This window comes from Oryza sativa, chromosome 9, assembly GCF_034140825.1.
Source record: "Oryza sativa Japonica Group chromosome 9, ASM3414082v1".
Lineage (NCBI taxonomy): Eukaryota > Viridiplantae > Streptophyta > Magnoliopsida > Poales > Poaceae > Oryza > Oryza sativa.
In genome coordinates, this window is record NC_089043.1 from 24,344,987 (window position 1) to 24,366,663 (window position 21,677).

Below are 21,677 nucleotides of genomic sequence, written 5' to 3' on the forward strand. Positions count from 1 at the left end.
GCTTTGCTGCTGCACTAAAACCACATGCTTTTGATGGTTCTAACTATAAGAGATGGAAAGCACGTGCACTATTGTGGTTGACAGCGATGCAGTGCTTCTATGTTTCACGGGGCAAACGAAGTGAACCACCTCTTTCTCCTGAGGAAGAGGCTAAGTTCGAGGCTTCGGATTGCCTGTTCCGTTGAGCATTGATCAGTGTACTCGCTGACAACATAGTGGACGTGTACATGCACATGCCTTCCGGGAAGGACATGTGGGATGCACTTGAGGCCAAGTTCGGAGTTTCTGACGCCGGCAGTGAGCTGTATGTCATGGAGCAGTTCTATGACTACAAGATAGTCGATGATCGTTCTGTAGTAGAACAAGCTCATGAGATTCAGATGCTGGCTAACGAACTTGAGAACAACAACTGTGAGTTGCCGGACAAGTTTGTGGCGAGTGGCATTATTGCCAAATTGCCACCTTCTTGGTCGGACTTTGCCACTTCTGTAAAGCACAAGAGACAAGAGTTCAGTGTTTCTGATCTCATTGGCTCTATGGGTGTTGAGGAGAAGGCGATGGCAAAGGATGTCCGGGGCAAAAAGGTTGAGGGAGGTTCTAGTGCCAATATGGTACAGAAGAAGAACCCTCATGCATCCCACAACAACAAGAAAGTCAAGCCTAATGTCAAACCCAAGGCTGCAACCAACTTTAAGAAGAAAGGCAAGGGAAAGGCAAAGGGAGACTACTTTGTGTGTGGCAAGTCTGGGCATTGGGCCAAGGACTGTCCTGAGCGCAAAGACAGGAAGTCTGCCAACATGGTCATTAGCGAGGGCGGAGGAACATCGGGGTACGGTAAAATATTACCTACAGTTCTCTCTATTTTCCACCACCTGATTGGTGGGTGGATACTGGTGCTAATATTCATGTATGTGCTGACATTTCTCTGTTTTCTTCTTATCAGGTCGGGAGAGGTTCCTCCTTGTTGATGGGAAACGGGTCGCTTGTGGCTGTTCATGGTGTTGGTACGGTCGATCTGAAGTTTACTTCGGGAAAAACCGTGCAGCTGAAGAACGTGCAGCATGTCCCTTCAATAAAGAAGAATCTTGTTAGCGGCTCTCTATTGTGTAGAGAAGGTTTTAGACTTGTGTTTGAGTCCAATAAATGTGTCATATCTAAATATGGGACTTTTGTTGGAAAAGGTTATGACAGCGGAGGCTTGTTCCGCTTTTCTTTGAATGACATGTGTAATAATCATAATGCTGTGAACCATATTAGCGAGAATGATGAGTCTAATGTGTGGCATTCGCGACTCTGTCATGTGAATTTCGGTTGTATGACGCGCTTAGCTAACATGAGTTTAATTCCAAAATTCACTTTGGTCAAAGGTTCCAAGTGCCATACTTGTGTTCAATCGAAACAACCTCGCAAGCCTCATAAGGCATCTGAGGCGAGGAATTTGGCACCTCTAGAACTTGTTCATTCCGATTTGTGCGAAATGAACGGCGTGTTGACTAAAGGGGGAAAGAAATATTTCATGACACTGATAGATGATTGCACTAGATTTTGTTATGTGTATCTATTGAAAACAAAGGATGAAGCATTGCATTACTTTAAGACCTATAAAGCTGAGGTAGAAAACCAACTTGAAAGGAAAATCAAACGGTTGAGGTCTGATAGAGGTGGGGAGTATTTTTCCAATGAGTTTGCATCCTTTTGCGAAGAGTTTGGAATTATTCATGAGAGGACGCCTCCCTATTCACCCCAATCAAATAGGGTGGCTGAAAGAAAGAACCGTACTCTAACTGAGATGGTGAATGCCATGTTAGACACTGCGGGGCTTTCCAAGGAATGGTGGGGTGAGGCAGTTTTGACTGCGTGTCATGTCCTGAATAAAATTCCAATGAAGCATAAGGAAGTAACACCGTTCGAGGAATGGGAAAGGAAGAAATTAAATCTCTCATACCTACGAACATGGGGCTGTTTGGCCAAGGTAAATGTACCTATAGCCAAAAAGCGGAAATTTGGACCAAATACTGTTGATTGTGTGTTCCTTGGTTATGCTATTCACAGTGTGGGTTATAGATTCTTAATAGTAAACTCTGGAGTACCCGACATGCATGTTGGTACAATTATTGAGTCCAGAGATGCTACATTCTTTGAGAATGAATTTCCCATGAAACATACACCTAGCACCTCTAGTCAAGAAACTGTCATGCCCCATGAGCACTTTGCACCGATAGAACACAATGATCAAATGCCTGAGGAAAATCCTGAGGAGGACAACATTGTAGATACTCGTAAGAGTAAGAGACAAAGGGTTGCAAAATCCTTTGGAGATGACTACATTGTATACCTCGTGGATGACACTCCAAGAACCATAGAAGAGGCATATTCATCTCCTGACGCTGACTACTGGAAGGAAGCAGTACGCAGTGAGATGGACTCGATTATGTCTAATGGTACTTGGGAAGTCGTTGAGCGTCCATATGGGTGCAAGCCCGTAGGATGCAAATGGGTTTTCAAGAAAAAGCTTAGGCCTAATGGTACAATTGAAAAGTACAAGGCAAGGCTTGTGGCCAAGGGTTATACCCAAAAGGAAGGCGAGGATTTCTTTGACACATACTCACCAGTTGCTCGCTTGACCACGATTCGAGTACTACTTGCTCTGGCAGCCTCTCATGGTCTTCTCGTCCATCAGATGGACGTTAAGACAGCTTTCCTAAACGGAGAGCTAGAGGAGGAGATCTATATGGATCAACCAGACGGGTATGTACTAGAAGGTCAGGAGGGAATGGTGTGTAAACTGTTGAAATCCTTGTATGGCCTCAAGCAAGCACCTAAGCAATGGCATGAGAAGTTTAACACCACACTTACATCTGCAGGCTTTGTCGTGAACGAAGCTGACAAATGTGTGTACTATCGCTATGGTGGGGGAGAAGGAGTGATCTTGTGCTTATATGTCGATGACATATTGATCTTTGGGACCAGCCTCAATGTGATTGAGGAGGTCAAGGACTATCTGTCCAAGAGTTTTGAAATGAAGGATTTGGGAGAGGCTGATGTTATTCTTAACATCAAACTACAAAGAGAAGATGAGGGTGGGATTACACTTGTGCAATCCCACTATGTGGACAAGGTTTTGAGTCGCTTTGGATATAGTGACTGCAAGCTAGCTCCTACTCCTTATGATCCCAGCGTGCTATTAAGGAAAAACCGAAGAATAGCAAGGGATCAACTGAGATACTCTCAAATCATTGGTTCATTGATGTACTTGGCTAGTGCAACGAGGCCTGACATCTCATTTGCTGTAAGCAAGCTGAGCCGGTTTGTCTCAAATCCGGGAGATGATCATTGGCAGGCTCTGGAAAGAGTAATGCGCTATCTAAAGGGCACTATGAGCTATGGAATTCACTATACCGGATATCCAAAAGTACTAGAAGGGTATAGTGACTCAAACTGGATATCTGATGCTGATGAGATAAAAGCCACAAGTGGATATGTGTTCACACTTGGAGGTGGCGCTGTTTTCTGGAAGTCTTGCAAGCAGACCATCTTAACGAGGTCAACAATGGAAGCAGAACTTACAGCACTAGATACTGCGACAGTTGAGGCCGAGTGGCTTCGTGAACTCCTGATGGATTTGCCGGTAGTTGAAAAACCAGTGCCAGCTATCTTAATGAACTGTGATAATCAAACAGTGATTATTAAAGTGAACAGTTCAAAGGACAACATGAAGTCATCTAGGCATATCAAGAGAAGACTGAAATCTGTCAGAAAGCAAAAAAACTCCAGAGTGATAGCATTGGACTATGTCCAAACGGCTAGAAATCTGGCAAATCAGTTTACCAAGGGGCTACCACGTAATGTGATAGACAGTGCATCGAGGGAAATGGGCTTGATACCCACCAAAGGTTGCACAATAGTGGAAACCTGTCCATTGTGATTGGAGATCCCGTGAATTTGGATGGCGAAACAAACTATTGTGTGACTGAGAGAAGAGACCCTTGAAAAGGGCTTATTTTCATGATGTACTTCTCTTCTTTCCTGCATGGTAGGATGGCTCATGCCTTAATGTGATCCGAGTGGCTTTTCCAAGCAGAGATGTTGACCTACAGAACATCTCGGAAGGAACACACCTATATGAGTTCGACTGCTAGTCACAGTCTATGAGGTTTGGGCGATCTCTAGATACTCATGAAAGGCCTGGAGTTTGACTTATATGCTCCAAACAAAGGGGATGCGAACGGCAGCCCAGTACCAGTCAAGGGTCTGAGTGAAACCTGATCACACAAAACAGACAATTCAAGGCATAGTCCATTGTTCAGTTTTGGTCTGATGTAGCTCATTTCCTAGGTGGAAGTTCAACTTAACAGTCTTCACCAAAACCCTGGTATATCGAACAGGCACAACCTTGAGAACATTTCTTATGAGCCTTGAAATTTAGTGGGGATTGTTAGAATAATTGGGCTAGGCCCAATTTATCCTATTAAATCTCAAAGGCCCATAATAAGTGTTAAGGATAATAATACCACATCAGGATTTAAGCGAGGAATATCTCAACCTAAATAGGGAGTTATTGGAGGCTCCCTGTTGACTGGTTGAGGTAGGGGGTCGGAAGGCCCCACGCGCGCGCGCGCGCGCCAGGCCGGGCCGAGGCCGTGGGCGTGGGCGAGGCGAGGCGTAGCGGGCGGGCGTGCATGCGTCACGTCGCTACTCTTTTGCAACCACGAACCCACGTTCCCAGGACTGCCTCCGCAACAGCGTGTCCACGATCCCACACGGGCGTGCATGCGTCACGTCGCTACTCTTTTGCAACCACGAACCCACGTTCCCAGGACTGCCTCCGCAACAGCGTGTCCACGATCCCACGTTCCCACGACTGCCTCTCTCCTGATAGATAAGGAGGCTGCGAGTCCGATCAGAACGATCCGCTTGCTTCTTTCCCGGGTGTTAGTTCCTCCTCCTCCGCGCCTGTGCTGTTCTCGCCTCCTCGCTTCTGATCGCTTGCATGCACGAGAGATTGGAAGGAGCAGGGCCTCCGGAACCACACCTTCGCCTGAGATCTGCACCGAGTAGGCGGGTGATCAGGTTTTTAGGGAGTGCTTCCCACACGACTGCTCGTCCTCGCCCACCATGTCTGCGCCTAGAGCCGGCGCTGCTGCTGCTGCTGGAGGAGATGGCGCGCCTGGAGCTGGAGCCGCCGGAGGTGGTGCGCCAGGAGCTGGAGTCAGTGCCGCGAACAACAACATCAACGGAGGCAATTCTGCCTCACAATCTAGCGGAGGGCCATTCTCGGGGTATATCTTTCTCCTGTTTCTGTTGTTAGCGCTTTACTGCTATGTTCCTGTTCCTGTTATTCATGATGCCTTTAGCATGCTACTGCGTTACTGCTATGTTCTTGTTCCTGATATTCATGATGCCTTTAGCATGCTACTGCGTTACTACTATGTTCTTGTTCCTGATATTCATGATGTCTTTAGTATGCTACTGCGTTACTGCTATGTTCTTGTTCCTGATATTCATGATGCGCATGATGCATTTAGTATGCTACTGGTTATGTTACATGTTGTCACTAGATCACCCTACACTGTTTATGCCATGATTATTGTCTTAACATTTTGGATTAAAATATGCCGATTTATGACCATATTTTCAACAGTTTATGTGTGTAGGAAAGTTTTGATGTGATGGAAAAGTTGGAAGGTTGAAGAAAAAATTTGCAACTAAACACGGCCTAAAGGGAGGAGTTAATACTGGATATTCAGTGAACATGAGAGAGATAATAGTTAGTGACAGATATCAGTTGTAATTGCTAAAGCGATAATTCATGAAACCAGGGTTTATAAAGGAAAAATATCGGTAATTTTGTGTGTAGATCAAAACTTGTGTGCTTCCGATCATAAATATTGAGCCACCAGTTGCAGATGACATCAATTGGAGAGAGATGCTAAAGGACAAGATCAAACAAATTGTTTCTTGAATGAAGTTTGATACCGCAAATTAAAAATTTGTGCTTCCTCGAACTTCTAATGCTGTGTTCGGGAACCCTCACTTCCTAGCACGTAAAACGAAGCAGCGTCAAAGATAAGATGAGCAGATATTCAAAGACGGGAGGGAAAGAAAACAAAACAAGTTGATCAAAACGGCAGACAAAGCGAGAGAGCTCAAAGGATGACGACTTGACGAGCCGGCCGGGTACAGAAAAGTTACCGGCTCCGGGTTGCTTGCTCGCCGTCGACGCCAGCGTCCGCGAGGACCGCGAACTGGCGGACGCGGCGCGCAAGGCGCTTGGCGTGGCGCTCGCGCTCGGGGGCGCCGCCGCGCACGTCATGCTCGGCGTTTACGGCGCGCTCAATAGTGTGCTCATCGTCGCCCAGTCGGGGCCAGCGTCGCCGTCATCTTCCTGTGTTGGATAGTATAGAGAGAGAGGATACTGCAAATATTAGACACATTGTATTGAGCCTCAGGAGACTGGTATATATAGGAGTACATGGAGAGGAGATAAAGAAGGATTACAGTTATGGAAAGAGTCTACACAAATCAATCCTATCTTAATATGACTCTAACTACCATATACTCTAACATCCTGGACGACCTCCTCGACAAGGGCTACGGCCTGCACGGGGCGTCCGCCATCTCCCTGCTCGCCGCCACCAACACCTGCGAGAAGGTGGTGTGGCAGGTGTTCAGCCCCCTGACCGTCGACACCGGGCGGGCGGGCCCGGAGTTCGAGGGGATCGCCGCCATCCACCACGCCGTCCTCCGACCGGCCATGTTCGCCGCCACCTCCCGAACGTGATGGGCCTGCTGGCCACCTGCGTCGTCCTCCTCGCCACCGTCTTCCTCGAGGGCTTCCGCGTGATGCTGCCGCTGCGGTCCAGGGACGCGCGGGGACGGCAGCTCGCCCTCCCGATCAAGCTGCTCTACACCTCCACCATGCCAGTTGTGCTGCACTCCGCCGCCGTCTCCAGCCTCTACACGGTGTCGCAGCTTCTCCACTACAGCCGGTTCGCCGGCAGCCTGCTCGGCACCTGGAAGAAGACCGGTTACGCCGCCATCCCCGTCCCGGTCGGCGGCGTCGCCTACTACGTCACGCCGCCGGCGGGGCTATCCCACGCCGCCGCCTACGCCGCGTCGCTCCTCGCGTCCTGCACGCTCTTCTCCGGGGCTTGGGTGGAGGTGTCCAGGTCGTCGGCTCAGGACGTCGCGAGGCAGCTCTCGGTGCAGCGCCTCGCCTTGCACGGGGCGCGCGAGCGCGACGCTGCTCTCCGCTCGCACCTCAGCCGCTACATCTCGACAGCCGCCGCGCTCGGCGGCCTCTGCGTCGGAGCTCTCACCATCCTCGCCGACATGACCGGCGCCATTGGCTCCGGCACTGGAATCCTCCTCGCCGCCACCGTCGTCTACAATCTCATCGACGCCTTTCAGAAAGAGGAGTAGCCGAGTAGGGTTCGTTTTAGTCATTACTCCATGTTTCATAATGTAAGTTATTTTAGCATTTCCCATATTCATATTTATATTAATGAATCTAGACATATATATCTATTTAGATTCATTAACATCAATATACATATGTGAAATGTTAGAATGACTTACATTGTGAAACGGAGGAAGTACTGGAGTATACTATACTGCATTACAACTTTACAAGTCAGTCTTTTGCAGGAGTATAATCATTACTTCTTCCTCTTCTTGGGGAGGTTTTCGATTATGATCAATGATCCATGCTCCATTTTATTTAGCAATTAATTCTTCGAAACAAAAAGTTATAGTACATATTAGCAATAGGTTGTCTTGATATTCACAAATTACTCCTCTACGTGCTGATAAAATTAAGCTAGTACAGAAATTATAAGGTTTGGGTTTGAATTATCGATATGAAAAAATATTGGGGGCACCGATAAACATGATTATCGGAAATCTCGGAATTTTATTGAAGATAAAAAAATTTTGGACAAACTTTGTTAGATTTTGCCTCAATTTGTGCATGAAATCAAGTAGATTGTATCTAGAGCATTTGGTATAAAAAAAAGTAACATATATAATCCGCAAATGACCAGGATAGGTGCAAAGAATCATATAGACAGTCAAAGATCATAGTGTCACGCATGCAAATTCAAAAAAGGCTGAAATATTCGACCGATACTGTTTTTTTTTCGGTACCCACCGATAAACTCGATTTTTGAAAAATTCGGTCCATGTTTCGTCAATAATGTGAACCCTTCCCACCTTTACTGTATCCTATTATAAGTCGTTTTGACTTTTTTTTTAAGTTAAACTTCTTTAGCTTTGGCAAGTTTTTAAAAAGTTAGCAATTATCTATAACATCAAATTAGTTTCGTAATATTAAATAAATTTTGGTAATATGTTTTTTTGAAAATATTATTGTGTTTTTCTATAAATATCGTAATTTTTTTAAAAAAAAAAGAATCAAAGCGATTAATTATAATATAAATCAGAGGAAGCAGTAAGGAGCAATTTCTGCAAAGCTTAACCAGCCAGAGCTAAAAACAAGTTTGGGCGCTGAATTCTTCCACGCCAAATCAGGAATTGGAGAAATCAATCCTATGGTTTTTTTTCTGATCCCACATGTCAAGTATTGTTTTCCTCAAAGAAAAAAATGGAAAAGAAAAACAACACCAAACCATCCACCCATTTTTTTTAAGCAAAGGGCAAAGGCCCTCCATTTTCACTAATAGAATTGAGATAGTAGCATGTAAGCATCAATGGACATGTTCATTCTAGAATAGCGCAACCATTCTAGGCTGTGTTTAGTTTGTGTGCCAAAATTTTTTTAAGTATACGGACACACATTTGAAGTTATTAAACGTAGACTAATAACAAAACAAATTGCAGGTTCCGTCTGTAAACTACGAGATGAATTTATTAAACCTAATTAATCCGTCATTAGCAAATATTTACTGTAGCATCATATTACATTGTCAAATCATGGCGTAATTGGGCTTAAAAGATTCGTCTCGCAATTTACATGCAAACTGTGTAATTGGTTTTTTTCCTCCACATTTAATGCTCCATGCATTTATCCAAACATTTGATGTAACAGAAAAGTTGAAAGTTTGACGAAAAAATTTTGAACCTAAACACGGCCTAGGACTACTACTGCCTCGAGATCTGTGCCCGCCACTTGACCGAAGACCAAGTTGCGCTTACGTTTGGTGTTTGTGTTTTACGAGATGCATTTGACAGTATAGTGGCAAGGGATGTGTGGTTTCAACCCTAAAATCTCGTGTTCAGCTCCTAACACGTACATAATTTCTTTTAAAAGAAATATCTGGAGGGACGTTTTCTTGTTTGTGTTTTGCTGACGGTTGGGCCCTATAAAACGGGCCCACTTAGGGCCCGCCCAGTTACAGCCTGCTGCCTAACGCAAAGCAAAGCCATTTAGGGCCCGCCCAGTCGGGTCTGGGCCTGCTATTGCTCTCGCAACGCAAAGCAATTCATCTAAATCCGTCCATTGCCGAACGGACGGTACAGATCTCTTTGGCTGACGCGCCCGGATCACACGAGGAAGCGTGTCGATGTGATGTGATGTCACTCGTCCAATGGGAGACGCCCAAACACCGAATCAGCGGGCCCCACGCCGTGGCACTTATGCAAAAACACCCTTATACTCTGTGAACCCTTACATAATGTTCACGCCGTGGTACTAATAGAGGTCCTAAATCCAAATATCTCATTATGTAAGGGTTTAATTGTAATTAGGGATCACTCCAGAAGGCCAGAAACCTATATATGCAGATGCCACCCTGGAGTCTCGAAAATTTGAATTTCGAAGACCTTCTCCCTCTCCACCTCGCTCCTCTCTCCTCTCGTGGCCATGGCGATGGCAGCAAGGGCGCGCTGCTCGAGGCAACCCAACTCCCATCGCCTCCTCGCCGTGGTTGTCCTCGCCGCTATTCTGCTCCTTCCGGTGGCCTCCGCGGCGGCGGCGGTGGTGGCGGCGGTGGCGGAGGGGGACGGGGTGGAGAACCGGTCGGCGGCGAGGCAGTGGGCGACGGGGAAGGACGAGGGGGAGCTGGTCTCCGGGGAGGAGTCGAGGGGAGGTGGGTCGGTGGTGGAGGACGAGTTCGCGGGTGGGTTCGGCTCCCTCGACAGCATGCTGCAGTGGGCGATCGGTACGTGCAGCCCGAATCCCAAATTCTGCGATTAAATCTTTAGATTCGCTTTGGGATTTTGAGATTTTGAAGTGCGAAAGCAGCGGATTTCAGTGGCGCTGGCGAATTTTCAGCCCAGTAATATGATTGCAACTAGCTGTGTACAAATTGGTTTGATTCGGGTTAATTGGAAGTAGAGTGAATGAGTGGTAGTTACTGGAGTAGTATTCTGCACATTGATAATTTATTATAGTTTTGTTTGTGTGATGCTCACTTTGACCACCTGTAGTCTTAATCTTAAGCTGTTGGAACTAGTAGGCTGTTATTGTTACTGAAGTATGAAGTTTGGTTAATTTTGGAGACATGACTGCATTTTGCTGAGTTCTACCTTGTTGGTGCAGGAAATTCTGATCCGGATAAGTTGAAAGAACAGGCAGAGGGTGTGCAGAAATTGTCTGCAGATGAGCTGCTCAAGCGGCGAATGGAGATCAAGGTGAAAAATACTGCTTCAGGATCCATCCTCTGATTTTGTGTTGCCGTTGGTTTGTCAATGCATTATCTTATGACGCTTTCTGCTCTTTGTAACTTATTATAATACTGGCCATACCCCTAGCTTATAGCAGCAGATTGGAACATGCTTCTGTTCTTGCTGTGGTTTGGATTACCAACACATATTGTTCTGATGCCAACTGAGCAAACTTTATTTCTTGAGCATTTTTCCCATCCTTGAGGAGGTACTATGAGGTACCATGAGGTACGAGGTATCATGAAGTACCAATCTAATCTAACCGTTGATTTAGCAGGGGTATGATCGGACTAAAAAAACATGTGTACTCTCTTCATCGTCCGTGCCCATCCAGCCCACCGTCGTCGTCGTCATCGTCGCCGTCGTGCATCCAGCCGGCCGCCGCCGTTGCCCATCCAGCCCGCCGTCGTCGTCGCCAATTGAGGCCGCCGCCGCCGTCGTGCATCCAGCCGGCCACTTGCCGCCGCCGTCGCCCATCCAGCCCGCCGTCGTCGCCGCCGTCCCCCATCCAGCCGGCCGTCGTCGTCGCCAATCGAGGCTTCCGCCGCCGTCGCCCATCCAGCCCGCCGTCGTCGTCGCCGTCGTCGTCGTCCCCCATCCAGCCCGCCGTCGTCGTCGTCGCCAATCGAGGCTGCCGCCGCCGTCGTGCATCCAGCCGGCCGCTGGCGTCGCGCATCCAGCCACCGCTGTCCCGCATCCAGCCGCTCGCCGCCGCCGTGCATCCAGCCGCCCCCGCCGCCGCGCGTCCGTCCGCCCGCCGCCGTCCCCCTCGAGCCCGCCGCGTCCAGCCCCCTCCAGCCGCCGCGCGTCCCGCCGCCGCCGCGCGTCCGTCCGCTCGCTGTCGCCCCCCTCGAGCTCGCCGCGTCCAGCCCCCTCCAGCCGCCATGCGTCCCGCCGCTGCCGTGCGTCCGTCCGCTCGCCGTCGTCCCCCTCGAGCCCGCCGCGTCCAGCCCCCTCCAGCCGCCACGCGTCCCGCCGCCACCGCCGCCGTCCAGCCCGCCGCCGCCGTCACGCGTCCAGGCGCCCGCCGCCGTCCCCCTCGAGCCAGCCGCCACGCCGCTGCTGTGCTCTCCCGACGTTTTTTCTCTCTCATGAAACAGTAAAGGACATAAATACCCTCCCACCCATAATACCACTTCAATGAGGAGGTGCAGTACCATGAGGTACGGATGATTTCTAACCGTTGGATGATGCCAGATCAATGGTCAGGATTTGGTACTGCACAACCTCAAGGACAGTAAAAAACCTCTTATTTCTTACATTATTATGCCATCAATGCTGTCATAAGAGTGATATTCATGGAGGTATCCCAAATCAATAACATGCTCTCAGTTAGATTTTGTAAATTTTTATTTTATCCGTGCCTTACGTTGCACTGTTATTGATCAAATAAAAATAGAACAATTTATCACACTCATGTAACCGGATGATATGGGCTCCTAATTGCTGGTGATCCTTCTCTGCATAGATGAAAGACAAAGCGTAAGAATGTTTTCATGACATGGCCGTGTTGAACCCATTGAATTTTTCTTGCAGGAGTTGATGGAGAAATTAAAGATGCCGTCAGATGCTGACTTAATGAAGATTGCAATTGCTGACTTAAATAATTCTTCCATTTCACTGGAGGATCGGCAGCGTGCACTGCAGGAACTATTAATTCTCGTTGAGCCCATTGACAATGCTAATGGTAAACATGCTCTAGTCCATCTGAATACTATCCACTCAGACTCAGTGCTCTGCACATCAAGAAAAATATATTCTTATAACTTTATAAGTACCTCAGATTGAAAAATCTAACTTTTGGCCTTGTAGATGTAGGTGTCAGTAATATTATAGTTTTTCTTGTCATAGCGATTGTTTTAGACTAAGGCCGAGTTTAGTTTCAAACTTTTTTTTTCAAACTTCCAACTTTTCCATCATATCAAAACTTTCCTACACACACAAACTTCCAACTTTTCCATCACATCGTTCCAATTTCAACCAAACTTCCAATTTTCGCGTTAACTAAACACACCCTAATAGTGATTTACCGAGGTACTCCAAGCCCAAGCGTCACATATGTGTGACTGAATGACTGTGTATAGTTACTAGTTTTCACCAAAAAAAAAATCCATGCTTTTTTAATACAATGCTCAAATCCAATCTTGAAGTTGCTTGCTTGTATTTCTGATAAGCCAGCAGCATTTTCTTTTTTTTTTAACAATGCAACTTCAACTTGCGAATATATTTTTCAAAGTAATAAATGGCATGCCAACATATGGTTCTTAAATTTGATGATAAAAGGCACTGGTAGCCTGTTAATGAATGAACATGATTCAACTTATGAAAAAAATTCAAAATAAAAAGGAAGTGCATGCCAACATGCAAAACTCTGTTCCATTTGATGAAGCAAGGGCTTATATTTGTGCATGCAGTTCTTAGAATAGTGATGTTCTAAAATATATGTTTCTTGTGTTTATTATCAGATCTTGACAAACTAGGAGGCCTCGTTGCTGTGATTCAAGATCTTAATAATGCAAATGAAGAAATAAGGACCACTTCTGCATGGGTCCTGGGTAAAGCCAGTCAGAATAATGCCCTTGTCCAAAATCAGGTATCTTCTTGTTTGTTCGTCGAATCTGCATCATTGTTGTTTATAAACTTTATGCAGTGTCCTTAGTGGATATACCTTTTAATAGTCACTTCTCTTGTGTGGTTAAGCTCAGGGAGTAGTGATTCCTCTTTGTTGAAACTTGAACACACTTTTGATCATTGTTATCAAACTCGATGTTTCATCCTTGGCCAGATCCTAGGTTATGGAGCTTTGGCAAGATTAGTGAAGATGGGCTATGCAACTTCTGCAGAAGAAGCTACAAAGGCGCTGTATGCTATATCCGCTTTGGTTAGAGACAATATAAATGGTCAGGAGGCATTTCATTCAGAAAATGGAAGTGCAATGTTGCAGGTAGTTAAAACCTGGTCTTGATAATATTAGCATTTTTGTTTTAGTTGTGACATTTCCCTTTTTGCAGCACATATTGGCGAGTAATAGTGTTGACGTTCGGCTTCAGAAGAAGGCAGTGTTTCTAGTGACAGATCTAGCAGATTTTCAGCTAAATTCTGGAAATTCAGGACTTCCTTTCTTAAGTGACCGTATTTTTCTTAAGTCATTGGTTGATATGCTGTCAAGATTTGACCTCGACCTTCAAGAAAAGGTATTATCTGTGGTTCTGTACTGCTTCCAGTTCTGTACTTCCTTGTGGTTAGCACTGCTTAGCAGCAAAATTCTTCACTCGTCATCAGAGTTGTTGCTGCTTATGTGCAATAATTTGCTGATTTCTTGGTTTATTTGATATGCCCGTACTGGAATGTGTGCTGTTCCTCATATAAGGACTTCTGTCATATGTCAAGAGATGCATATGAGCAACACAACTTTCTGTCTGGAATCTGTTCTTTCAGTTTCCATGAGTTACTTATTTGCTTGGATTTTACCAGCCATTTCCTTCATAGCTTTTACTATTATATACTCAATCTGATGTTCTGCACAAAAAGGTCTAGAAATGTTTGCTTGTGTCCAAGGATGGGAGTAATGTTTACTCCAATTGACAAAAAATTACAATGGGCTGTAAAGTTTGCCTGTTACAACATAACGATTGATCTTGCTCTGTTTTTGCGTGTCATGTAGGTTTTGTTGGCTATCAAGAGCCTACTGAAGCTTTCATCCACTGAAGCCACAGATTTCGAGTCCTGTGACCTCAGCAGTGTACTGTACAGATTGGGCGTGCAGTTGGAGGAGTTGCCATCAGAAGAGCAAAAAGAGTATGCTGGGGAGGTGGATGACCTCCGGAGAGAAGTCCAAATTCTGTTCCAAGACAAGCTCAAAGAGGTAAACAAATCACCTCGCGCAGTTGCTACTGTAATTGAGGTGGTGCGATTACCTGAGCTAACGTAGCTTCTCTTCTGTTATAACCTGCAGGGCACAAAGACTGCATTGTGATGATATTAGGACGAATTAACGACGGATGTAGTATGCAATGGAGGCATTAAATTTTTCAGGAGTATAGTTGATGTTTGGGGCCATTCTTGCAGTGATCAGAATCCTCAGAGGATCAAATGGAGTCATGGAATATTTATCTGTGGATCTTCGGCCAGGTGGTGACATAGTGTCTGTAGGATTTGATGTAATCGTAGGTTAGGATTATTAACTGTATGGCTTCTTTTCCTGAAGCTACCTATGGTTAATTCATCATTCCCTGCACTATATTTTAACCACTGCAATGAAGCAAATTTTCCCCTTAAGTCACCTGTGTGGCTGTGTCTTCCTCTTGAGAATGTATCCACGTGTACTGGAAGTTGATGTCGATCATCTGTTTTCTGGCTTGAGAATCCTTCCTCGTTTTGCACTCTGCTCGAGTTAACTGTTCAGCTCTTTCCAGATCATAGAGCTGACAGACAGATTAAATTTAAACCTGCTATACTCTTGCTTACTCCACTTGTTTTGATTGCTCATGGAACATTTTTTGGCATAAGCACACGCATAGGGACAAATATAACGCATGCTTGTCGCATTTATTTGTTTTAACAGCGACGAAATTTCAGACCATTTTTCATAGGGTAATTTGGAACCATGCTATTATAATTTTACAAATTTTGAGATATACCATCGATATCTCAATAATACGTAGAATCCACATGAGTCAATAACATGTGGGTCATGATTGCATATCTTAAATTTTACAAAATTATAATGGTATGGTTTCAATTTTTCCTTTTTCATATTGGGAACCTGAGCACGTGAACGTCTACTTTTCGCCCTTGAAATGAAGCCACGAAGTTGGAAGAGCGAACGTTGAACGCCTACGTATTTGCACGTGAAATGGTCACAGTTTTCGTCATGATTATCCATTGCATTCGCACTAGCCAAGAAGCAAACTTGGCGTCCTGGAATTTTGCAGCTTGGCCGTTATGATCGGAGAGCGGCGCTCACCGTCACCGTGCCACCGCCGAGGACGGATTGAGATCCTATACATTCGAAGTTATCGTGTCTTCAGTCTTCACCACTAATGAAACTAATCCATCCACCAACTATCTCTTACAAAGTAAACGTATATCAATGATACTCTCTCTCACAAAGTAAACGAATATCAACTGGTTTATTTTTTTTCGTGAAACTAGTTTACTCGAGTTTAAATTCTAAACTTAACACGGTGTTCAAATTTATGGTTAATTATACTTTTAGTGATAGGCAACATATCACTTGTCCCATCGACAGCAAGACGTCCGTGATTACTTGGTCAATCTCAAAATATTTAAGTGTTTATAAGGATAATGACTTCGCTAATCTCAAGATATACCAAGTGCTCATAAGGGTGGTGGTTTCATCAATCTCAACATATAAAACTCAGTCTTTCGAAAGTGCTCACAGAGGATAGTGTACACATTCATAGGGGTGAGTTTACATGCGTTGTGAGTATCTAGGTTTTGTCATGTGTTTCTAACAAAGAAAACCGGATAACTTTAATTTCAAAAAATAGTTTTAAAATTTTAAATCATTAATATAAAAATGTTAAGCCCTGGTTACCAAGGTAACCGTCCCGCTATCCTCCGTTCCGTTCCACCCATGTGCCGCATGTGCACTGCAGCCTCTCGCTTTCGTCGGCTCCATCTCACAGGGTTCATATCCTCTATCATGATGACAACACCATTACATGTGGGTTCCACCTTTATATTATTCCATACATCAATTACTATAATGATACAATAAGCACATTGTAATATTGTAATGTAGGGACATTAGAGCAAGTTTAATAGTATAGCCAACTATCATCTCCAAATCATTTATAGCCAATTTAATAGACAATTCATATAATAGCTGCTTAATATACTATTAATACATGGTCTCACCTGTTAGGCCATTCCCAACCCAACACACTAGACATAGTTTTCATAAACTCCACATCATCAAGAAACTAGTACTAGACACTACTCTTCCAATGCAAACACCACTATTCTACTTAAATTTAATGCTACTTATCTCACATGATGTTTTGGATGTTGTGTAGAAACCATGTCTCATGCAATACATGGTTTCCTTCTCTTTCCTCATTTATTTACTTGTCACATCACTTTTTATCCTAGATGGCAACTTATTTAATGCTATGGACATCATCCTACTTATTGGGTTAGGAATGACCTTATACATATATTACGTTTTATAGTCCGTGTTACAGCTAACTATGGATAGACTGCTGATTATCTCTTTCATCTTTTTTATCTTTTTTAAATATATGTTTATAGCTGGCTATTATAGCTGGGATGCTCGAGGGGTAGATGGTTGGCTACCTCGTCCCCTCCCCCGCACGCTGCACGCATCCCCTCTCCTCTCCCCCTCGCCATCCTCAAATCCCGCTCCTCTCCTCCTCCTCCTCCTCTTCCTCCACCCGCTCCCCACCCACCACCACCACCTCTCACCTCGTCACCGATCACCGAGCGCATTTCGCATGGAGGCGCTCCGGCTGTCGGGCCCGGCGGCGCCGCCCTTCGTCCCCGCGGCGAGGGTGGCGGCCGCGTGGGGCGCGCGTAGGCGGGGGGCGTCGAGGTCGTCGTCGTCCGTGGTGGCGAAGATGGAGGGGGGCGGAGGCGGGAAGGGGGTGCCGACCACCAACTACGTGGTGCCGCTCGACAAGGCCACCGGGATGACGCGCCCGCTCGTCGAGATCCTCCGGGACCTCAACAAGCGCGTCCCCGACAAGATCATCGACCCCGACACCAACACCGTCCCCTGGTCAGTGCTGCTCCCCATCCCCCCTTCGATCTCTTCTCCTGCCCGTTCCGCTCTTGCGCTGCAGAATGATCCGGCTGATGTTGCAATAGGATTTAGGCACAGCGAAGTTATCGAATTGATAGGGTGAATGAATGCGCGACATGAATCATTTTGGGGATTTTGCTGGAGCAATTGTCGCAATTCAGGAATTTGGGAGTAAAGGTGGTGCCATTTTTTCACGTATCGCATTGGATGGAAGATTTAGCTTTGCTTTCAATAGCTAATGAATTTTCCACCGGCGCGAACAATTCGATCGGTTTTGCCTTGTGTTAATTACAAAATGTTCTACCTCTACCATCCAAGGGCCAAACAGGGGGCACGTTTCATCAACTATTGATGAGTATGGGTCCACTGGATATTAGGATGATTGTGAGATTCACCTGTTCTGCAGTTTGCACCTACCAGAATGGCTGACTTTGTCTGTTACAAATAAAAATGGGCTTTAAGGTAGTAGGCTATGCGATTAATTGGCTAGGCTTTATGATTCTTTCTGAAACAACTAGGCTTTATCATTTTTTTCGAAACAACTAGGCTTTAATATTCAGATAGTTGGTGTTCTACAGCCAGCAGTTTATGCTCTTGCTGGCTCGTTTATAGGTTTGGAACATCCATTTGATGGGAGAGTTGCTTGAGTAACGTGGTGTTATCCTGTTTCGATCTTTGTTTAGAATATATTATGAAAAGTCAATGGTCAAATGTTTGGTGTGTGGATTTGTTTAGTTACTCATTTAATACAAGGTCAAATGGAGACGGTTCTTCTAGTCTACAAAGAGGAAATGGTCTGTTACTTTGGAATATGGGAATTATTAGAACTTCTTAGTATCATGCCGTCTTTTTTTAAACGATGCACTTATGTCGGTTCAATGAAGCTAAGGCATTTGTTTCGTTGGTATAAAAATGCCATATCTTTGTGGGATAGAACTTTATGCTTTATGCATAAATAGTTAGTATTTCCTCCGTTTCACAATGTAAGTCATTTTAACATTTCCTACATTCATATTGATGTTAATGAATCTAGATAGATATATATGTCTAGATTCATTAACATCAATATGAATATGAAAAATGCTAGAATGACTTACATTGTGAAACGGAGGGAGTAGTTACCTTCGAGCTATTTTTTTTTTTTTAAAAAAAAGCGGAAACTAGAGTGTCACTAAAGGATGAATTACTTGTGAGACCTACCCTGGTGTTGGGAGAGAGTGGTGCCCCTAGGCTCTAGCTGTCTGCAGATCTCCTTAAAACTATGTGTAAAGGAATTATGGAATAACTAATACTTCTTCTGTTCTTTTGATAAGAAATGTTGTTGCTACATATGCTGGATTAAACTAGCAATGGAACAGTATAAATTCAAAGATATTTTCGTCACTAACACACAAGAATAATCGATGATGCTAAATTGTACTGACATAACTAAGACTTCTGCAATGACTACTTTCCTATTTTTCAGGTTTGACATGAAAGCGTTTGCGTGTTTCATTGCTTCCTTTTGTGTAATGTAATCATTGTTAATATTTGACTCTGCAGGTACCATGCCAATAGAATGCTGAGCTTTTATGCACCAGGTGAAGTCTCTTTAAGATTACAAACTACTTTGTGCTTTCTTTCCTTTGATTAGAACATTCTTTTCTGCTGGTTGCTGGTTGGTTGTACTATAGTTTGGCGCTCCCAGATATTTCTGTATGACACTTTAGTTCCAAAGTGGATGTGTTTTTGTTAGTTCACAGCCTTCACAAATCTCACACTAAGCAATGTCATGTAAATCGACCAGTTCCTGCAGACCTGCTACAAACGAACCTTGAAAGATGGCTGGTTACAGTTTGATGGTATGGTACTTGGTAACAGCTGTATGTTTTATCTGATAAAACATTATAAGGTGTATTTTGTTGGATAGAGCTATTATGATTGTAGCCCTGCATAAAGATTCGTTAGATAGCTAAACAGAAGCTAGGAACTACCACATTAGGTATTTAGGTGGTACATAAATTGGAACATCCACTGCAGAATGCACTGGAGATGCAAAGAAATGTGACGAAACTATTCTTTTTTCAGGTTGGTGTGGAGAAGTTCGCAATGTTATTTATTCTGACAATGGAACTGTAACCGTGGTTTATCGAGTGATTCTGAGAGGAACAGACGGAGAGGTATTTCATCTTTTTACACTGCAGTATTCTACATACTATGACATAGTTGATCATAACACAACATACATGAAAAGAACAACCTACTCGTACTATCTTGTTTTTGTAGCTGCCCTTATGTCAGGTCAGCATAACCCCTGTATGTGTGTGAGTGTAGGCATACAGAGAGGCTACTGGCACGGCACCAGTGCACGAGGGCCGTAACGACGATGCTGTTGCGGCTGCGGAGGAAGCAGCGTTCTGCAAAGCCTGCGCACGGTTTGGTTTCGGCCTCTACCTATACCACCAGGACGAGATCCCATAGAGATGAGGATGGCTTTGAGGCTCATTTCTGCAGAGGATCTGGTGGTCACAAAGTTTGTAGGAAAACCGCGATGAATTTTCGCACCTTGCTGGTAGCACAAGGCGAGCTTTTGCTGATGCATATTTACACAAGAAAAGCTTTAATTTGTTGCTGCCTCAGTTGTTAAATGTATTGAGTCCATGTCGTCCAGCATAGTTTGTCAGATAGGAAAAGAAACATTAAAATCGTGCCGTTGCATAGTTGCTGTGTTTATACCCGTTTTTTGTATTTGAGTCCACGGATGGATATTTTTGTTGTCATGATAATGAAGTTGCTTCGACAATTGACTACGACTCGCTGTTTCTTGTATCTCTTCGCACAAACTTGATCCTCGAATTTTGGTGACACAAAAGCTTTATTAATTGTTTTTCCGTATGGCTGATTAAACGATTATCAAGCTCTGTGACTAAATCATTTGCTATTTGGGTTAGAATCTTATCAAAATTTGGTAGAGATTTGAGAGTGGAAAGCTCCAGAAGTTGTGTTGGTAATGGTGTTTTACCCTATCAAACTTTAATTGTGCTACTAAAATTTAGTAAAATTAAAAATTGACCATAAACACGCCCAGAATAGCAGTAAAGAGGCTTTGTTCGAATCAATACATGGCTCAATTGATTATTAACTATATTTAACACGAAAATAAACTAATTTAAATTATATAATTTTATTTCAAAACACGTCATCAAGTAGTTTGAGAAAATGCTCGCGAGGGAATAGACTAGCCTGATAAGAGCAAGGTCAATAATATAGCCAGCAGCTAGCTTCACTTACCTTTATATTTTATAGCTAATACTAAAGCCAACTAGTACAATAGATTAGCTCTTATATATAGACTGCACCTCAGTGATCAAATAATTAATTATGTGTGCCAAGATAAATGTGTATGATCAAAACTAAACTATATCTGTGTAGCCATCTGTATGATGTGAACTTGTGATATCAACAAGAATTCGTAAAAAAATGATTAGTCTTTAGATAATTACTGCTAGTGAAGTGTTGATGGAAAGATCCAAATCTTATCACAATTGCATCGCTCCTAAAAAAATCATCTACTTTGTGTAAATAAACAACAGGTATATATCGAGAGAAGATGTAAAAAGAAACAGAAAAAAAGATCCCCAAATCCACTGACACAACAGAACTCAGAACCACTTCTTCTAGCTGCTTGTTTGCTCAATCAACAGAACAGCCACAAGGCGGCATGAGATATGGCATGGCAACAACGGCTTCTTCTTCTTCATAAGGACAACATCGATCTAGCGCGCAGCAACCATCGATCTGATGGTTCAGCATGAGAGGAACATGATATATGAGGTGCGTGGGCTTTGATTTGGCAACAGTGGCGGAGCTTCGCGGCGTACGTGGTTTCCAACGGCGGTGGAAATTGACTCCGAATCTCTGATGAACGGCGGTGGGGCTCATGTGGAGTAGGAGTAGGCGATTTGTGCGGACGGAAAAAGTGATCTAGAGCAGGAGAGGTGAGAGCTGATGTAGGGAAAAAAGTCACACGGGATCGATGGGGTTCGGTGTGGCCCAATTTTTTATCGCGGAATCGTGTGTATCGGCGGGCGATAGAAGTCGCCCGTTTCAGTGAGCTATAGGCTTACTATAAAGTTAGGTGGAGGAGAGAGGTAGTGAAAAATTAGGAATTTTGGCTCTCATGCAAGAGTTATTTATCACAAATTCCAAGACAAATACATTAAATGTATAAGTGAGAGATAGAGTGAGGAGAAAAAAATTGTAGCAAACCTTATAGCTAATCTATTAC

General features: G+C 44.4%; 2 protein-coding genes and 1 pseudogene across 3 annotated transcripts; all 3 read left to right on the plus strand.

Moving 5' to 3' along the window:
- Window positions 1-6,571: 6,571 nt before the first annotated feature.
- LOC107275390 (uncharacterized) lies at window positions 6,572-7,458 on the plus strand (annotated as a pseudogene).
- A 2,309-nt stretch (window positions 7,459-9,767) lies between these two features.
- LOC4347551 (hsp70 nucleotide exchange factor FES1) lies at window positions 9,768-14,990 on the plus strand. 2 transcript variants are annotated; one of them, XM_015756892.3, is made up of 8 exons: window positions 9,768-10,118; window positions 10,499-10,590; window positions 12,160-12,310; window positions 13,089-13,216; window positions 13,409-13,567; window positions 13,635-13,817; window positions 14,288-14,488; window positions 14,579-14,990. In XM_015756892.3, the coding sequence occupies exons 1-8, from the start codon at window positions 9,821-9,823 to the stop codon at window positions 14,597-14,599; spliced, it is 1,233 nt and encodes a 410-aa protein (XP_015612378.1). In that variant the 5' UTR covers window positions 9,768-9,820; the 3' UTR covers window positions 14,600-14,990. The 2 variants fall into 2 exon arrangements, with proteins under 2 accessions (XP_015612378.1, XP_066160447.1); XM_066304350.1 differs by lacking the exons at window positions 13,089-13,216; window positions 13,409-13,567; window positions 13,635-13,817; window positions 14,288-14,488; window positions 14,579-14,990 and adding an exon at window positions 10,901-11,786 and having other exon boundaries at window positions 12,160-12,295.
- Window positions 14,991-17,040: 2,050 nt separating this feature from the next.
- On the plus strand, window positions 17,041-20,199 carry LOC4347552 (DNA repair RAD52-like protein 2, chloroplastic). Its single transcript, XM_015756893.2, has 4 exons — window positions 17,041-17,386; window positions 18,953-18,990; window positions 19,478-19,569; window positions 19,724-20,199. Exons 1-4 carry the CDS (start codon window positions 17,103-17,105, stop codon window positions 19,868-19,870), a joined length of 561 nt encoding a protein of 186 aa, XP_015612379.1. The 5' UTR covers window positions 17,041-17,102; the 3' UTR covers window positions 19,871-20,199.
- Window positions 20,200-21,677: the final 1,478 nt, after the last annotated feature.

Excerpts from the sequence above, each read along its gene's own strand:
- LOC4347551 (XM_066304350.1), top strand. The coding sequence starts at position 9,821 with ATGGCGATGGCAGCAAGGGCGCGCTGCTCGAGGCAACCCAACTCCCAT. Across the intron at positions 10,119-10,498 it reads CATGCTGCAGTGGGCGATCG|GAAATTCTGATCCGGATAAG; the intron begins GTACGTGCAGCC and ends TTGTTGGTGCAG. Across the intron at positions 10,591-10,900 it reads AGCGGCGAATGGAGATCAAG|GGGTATGATCGGACTAAAAA; the intron begins GTGAAAAATACT and ends TTGATTTAGCAG.
- LOC4347552 (XM_015756893.2), top strand. The coding sequence starts at position 17,103 with ATGGAGGCGCTCCGGCTGTCGGGCCCGGCGGCGCCGCCCTTCGTCCCC. Across the intron at positions 17,387-18,952 it reads GACACCAACACCGTCCCCTG|GTACCATGCCAATAGAATGC; the intron begins GTCAGTGCTGCT and ends TTGACTCTGCAG. Across the intron at positions 19,570-19,723 it reads TGAGAGGAACAGACGGAGAG|GCATACAGAGAGGCTACTGG; the intron begins GTATTTCATCTT and ends GTGTGAGTGTAG.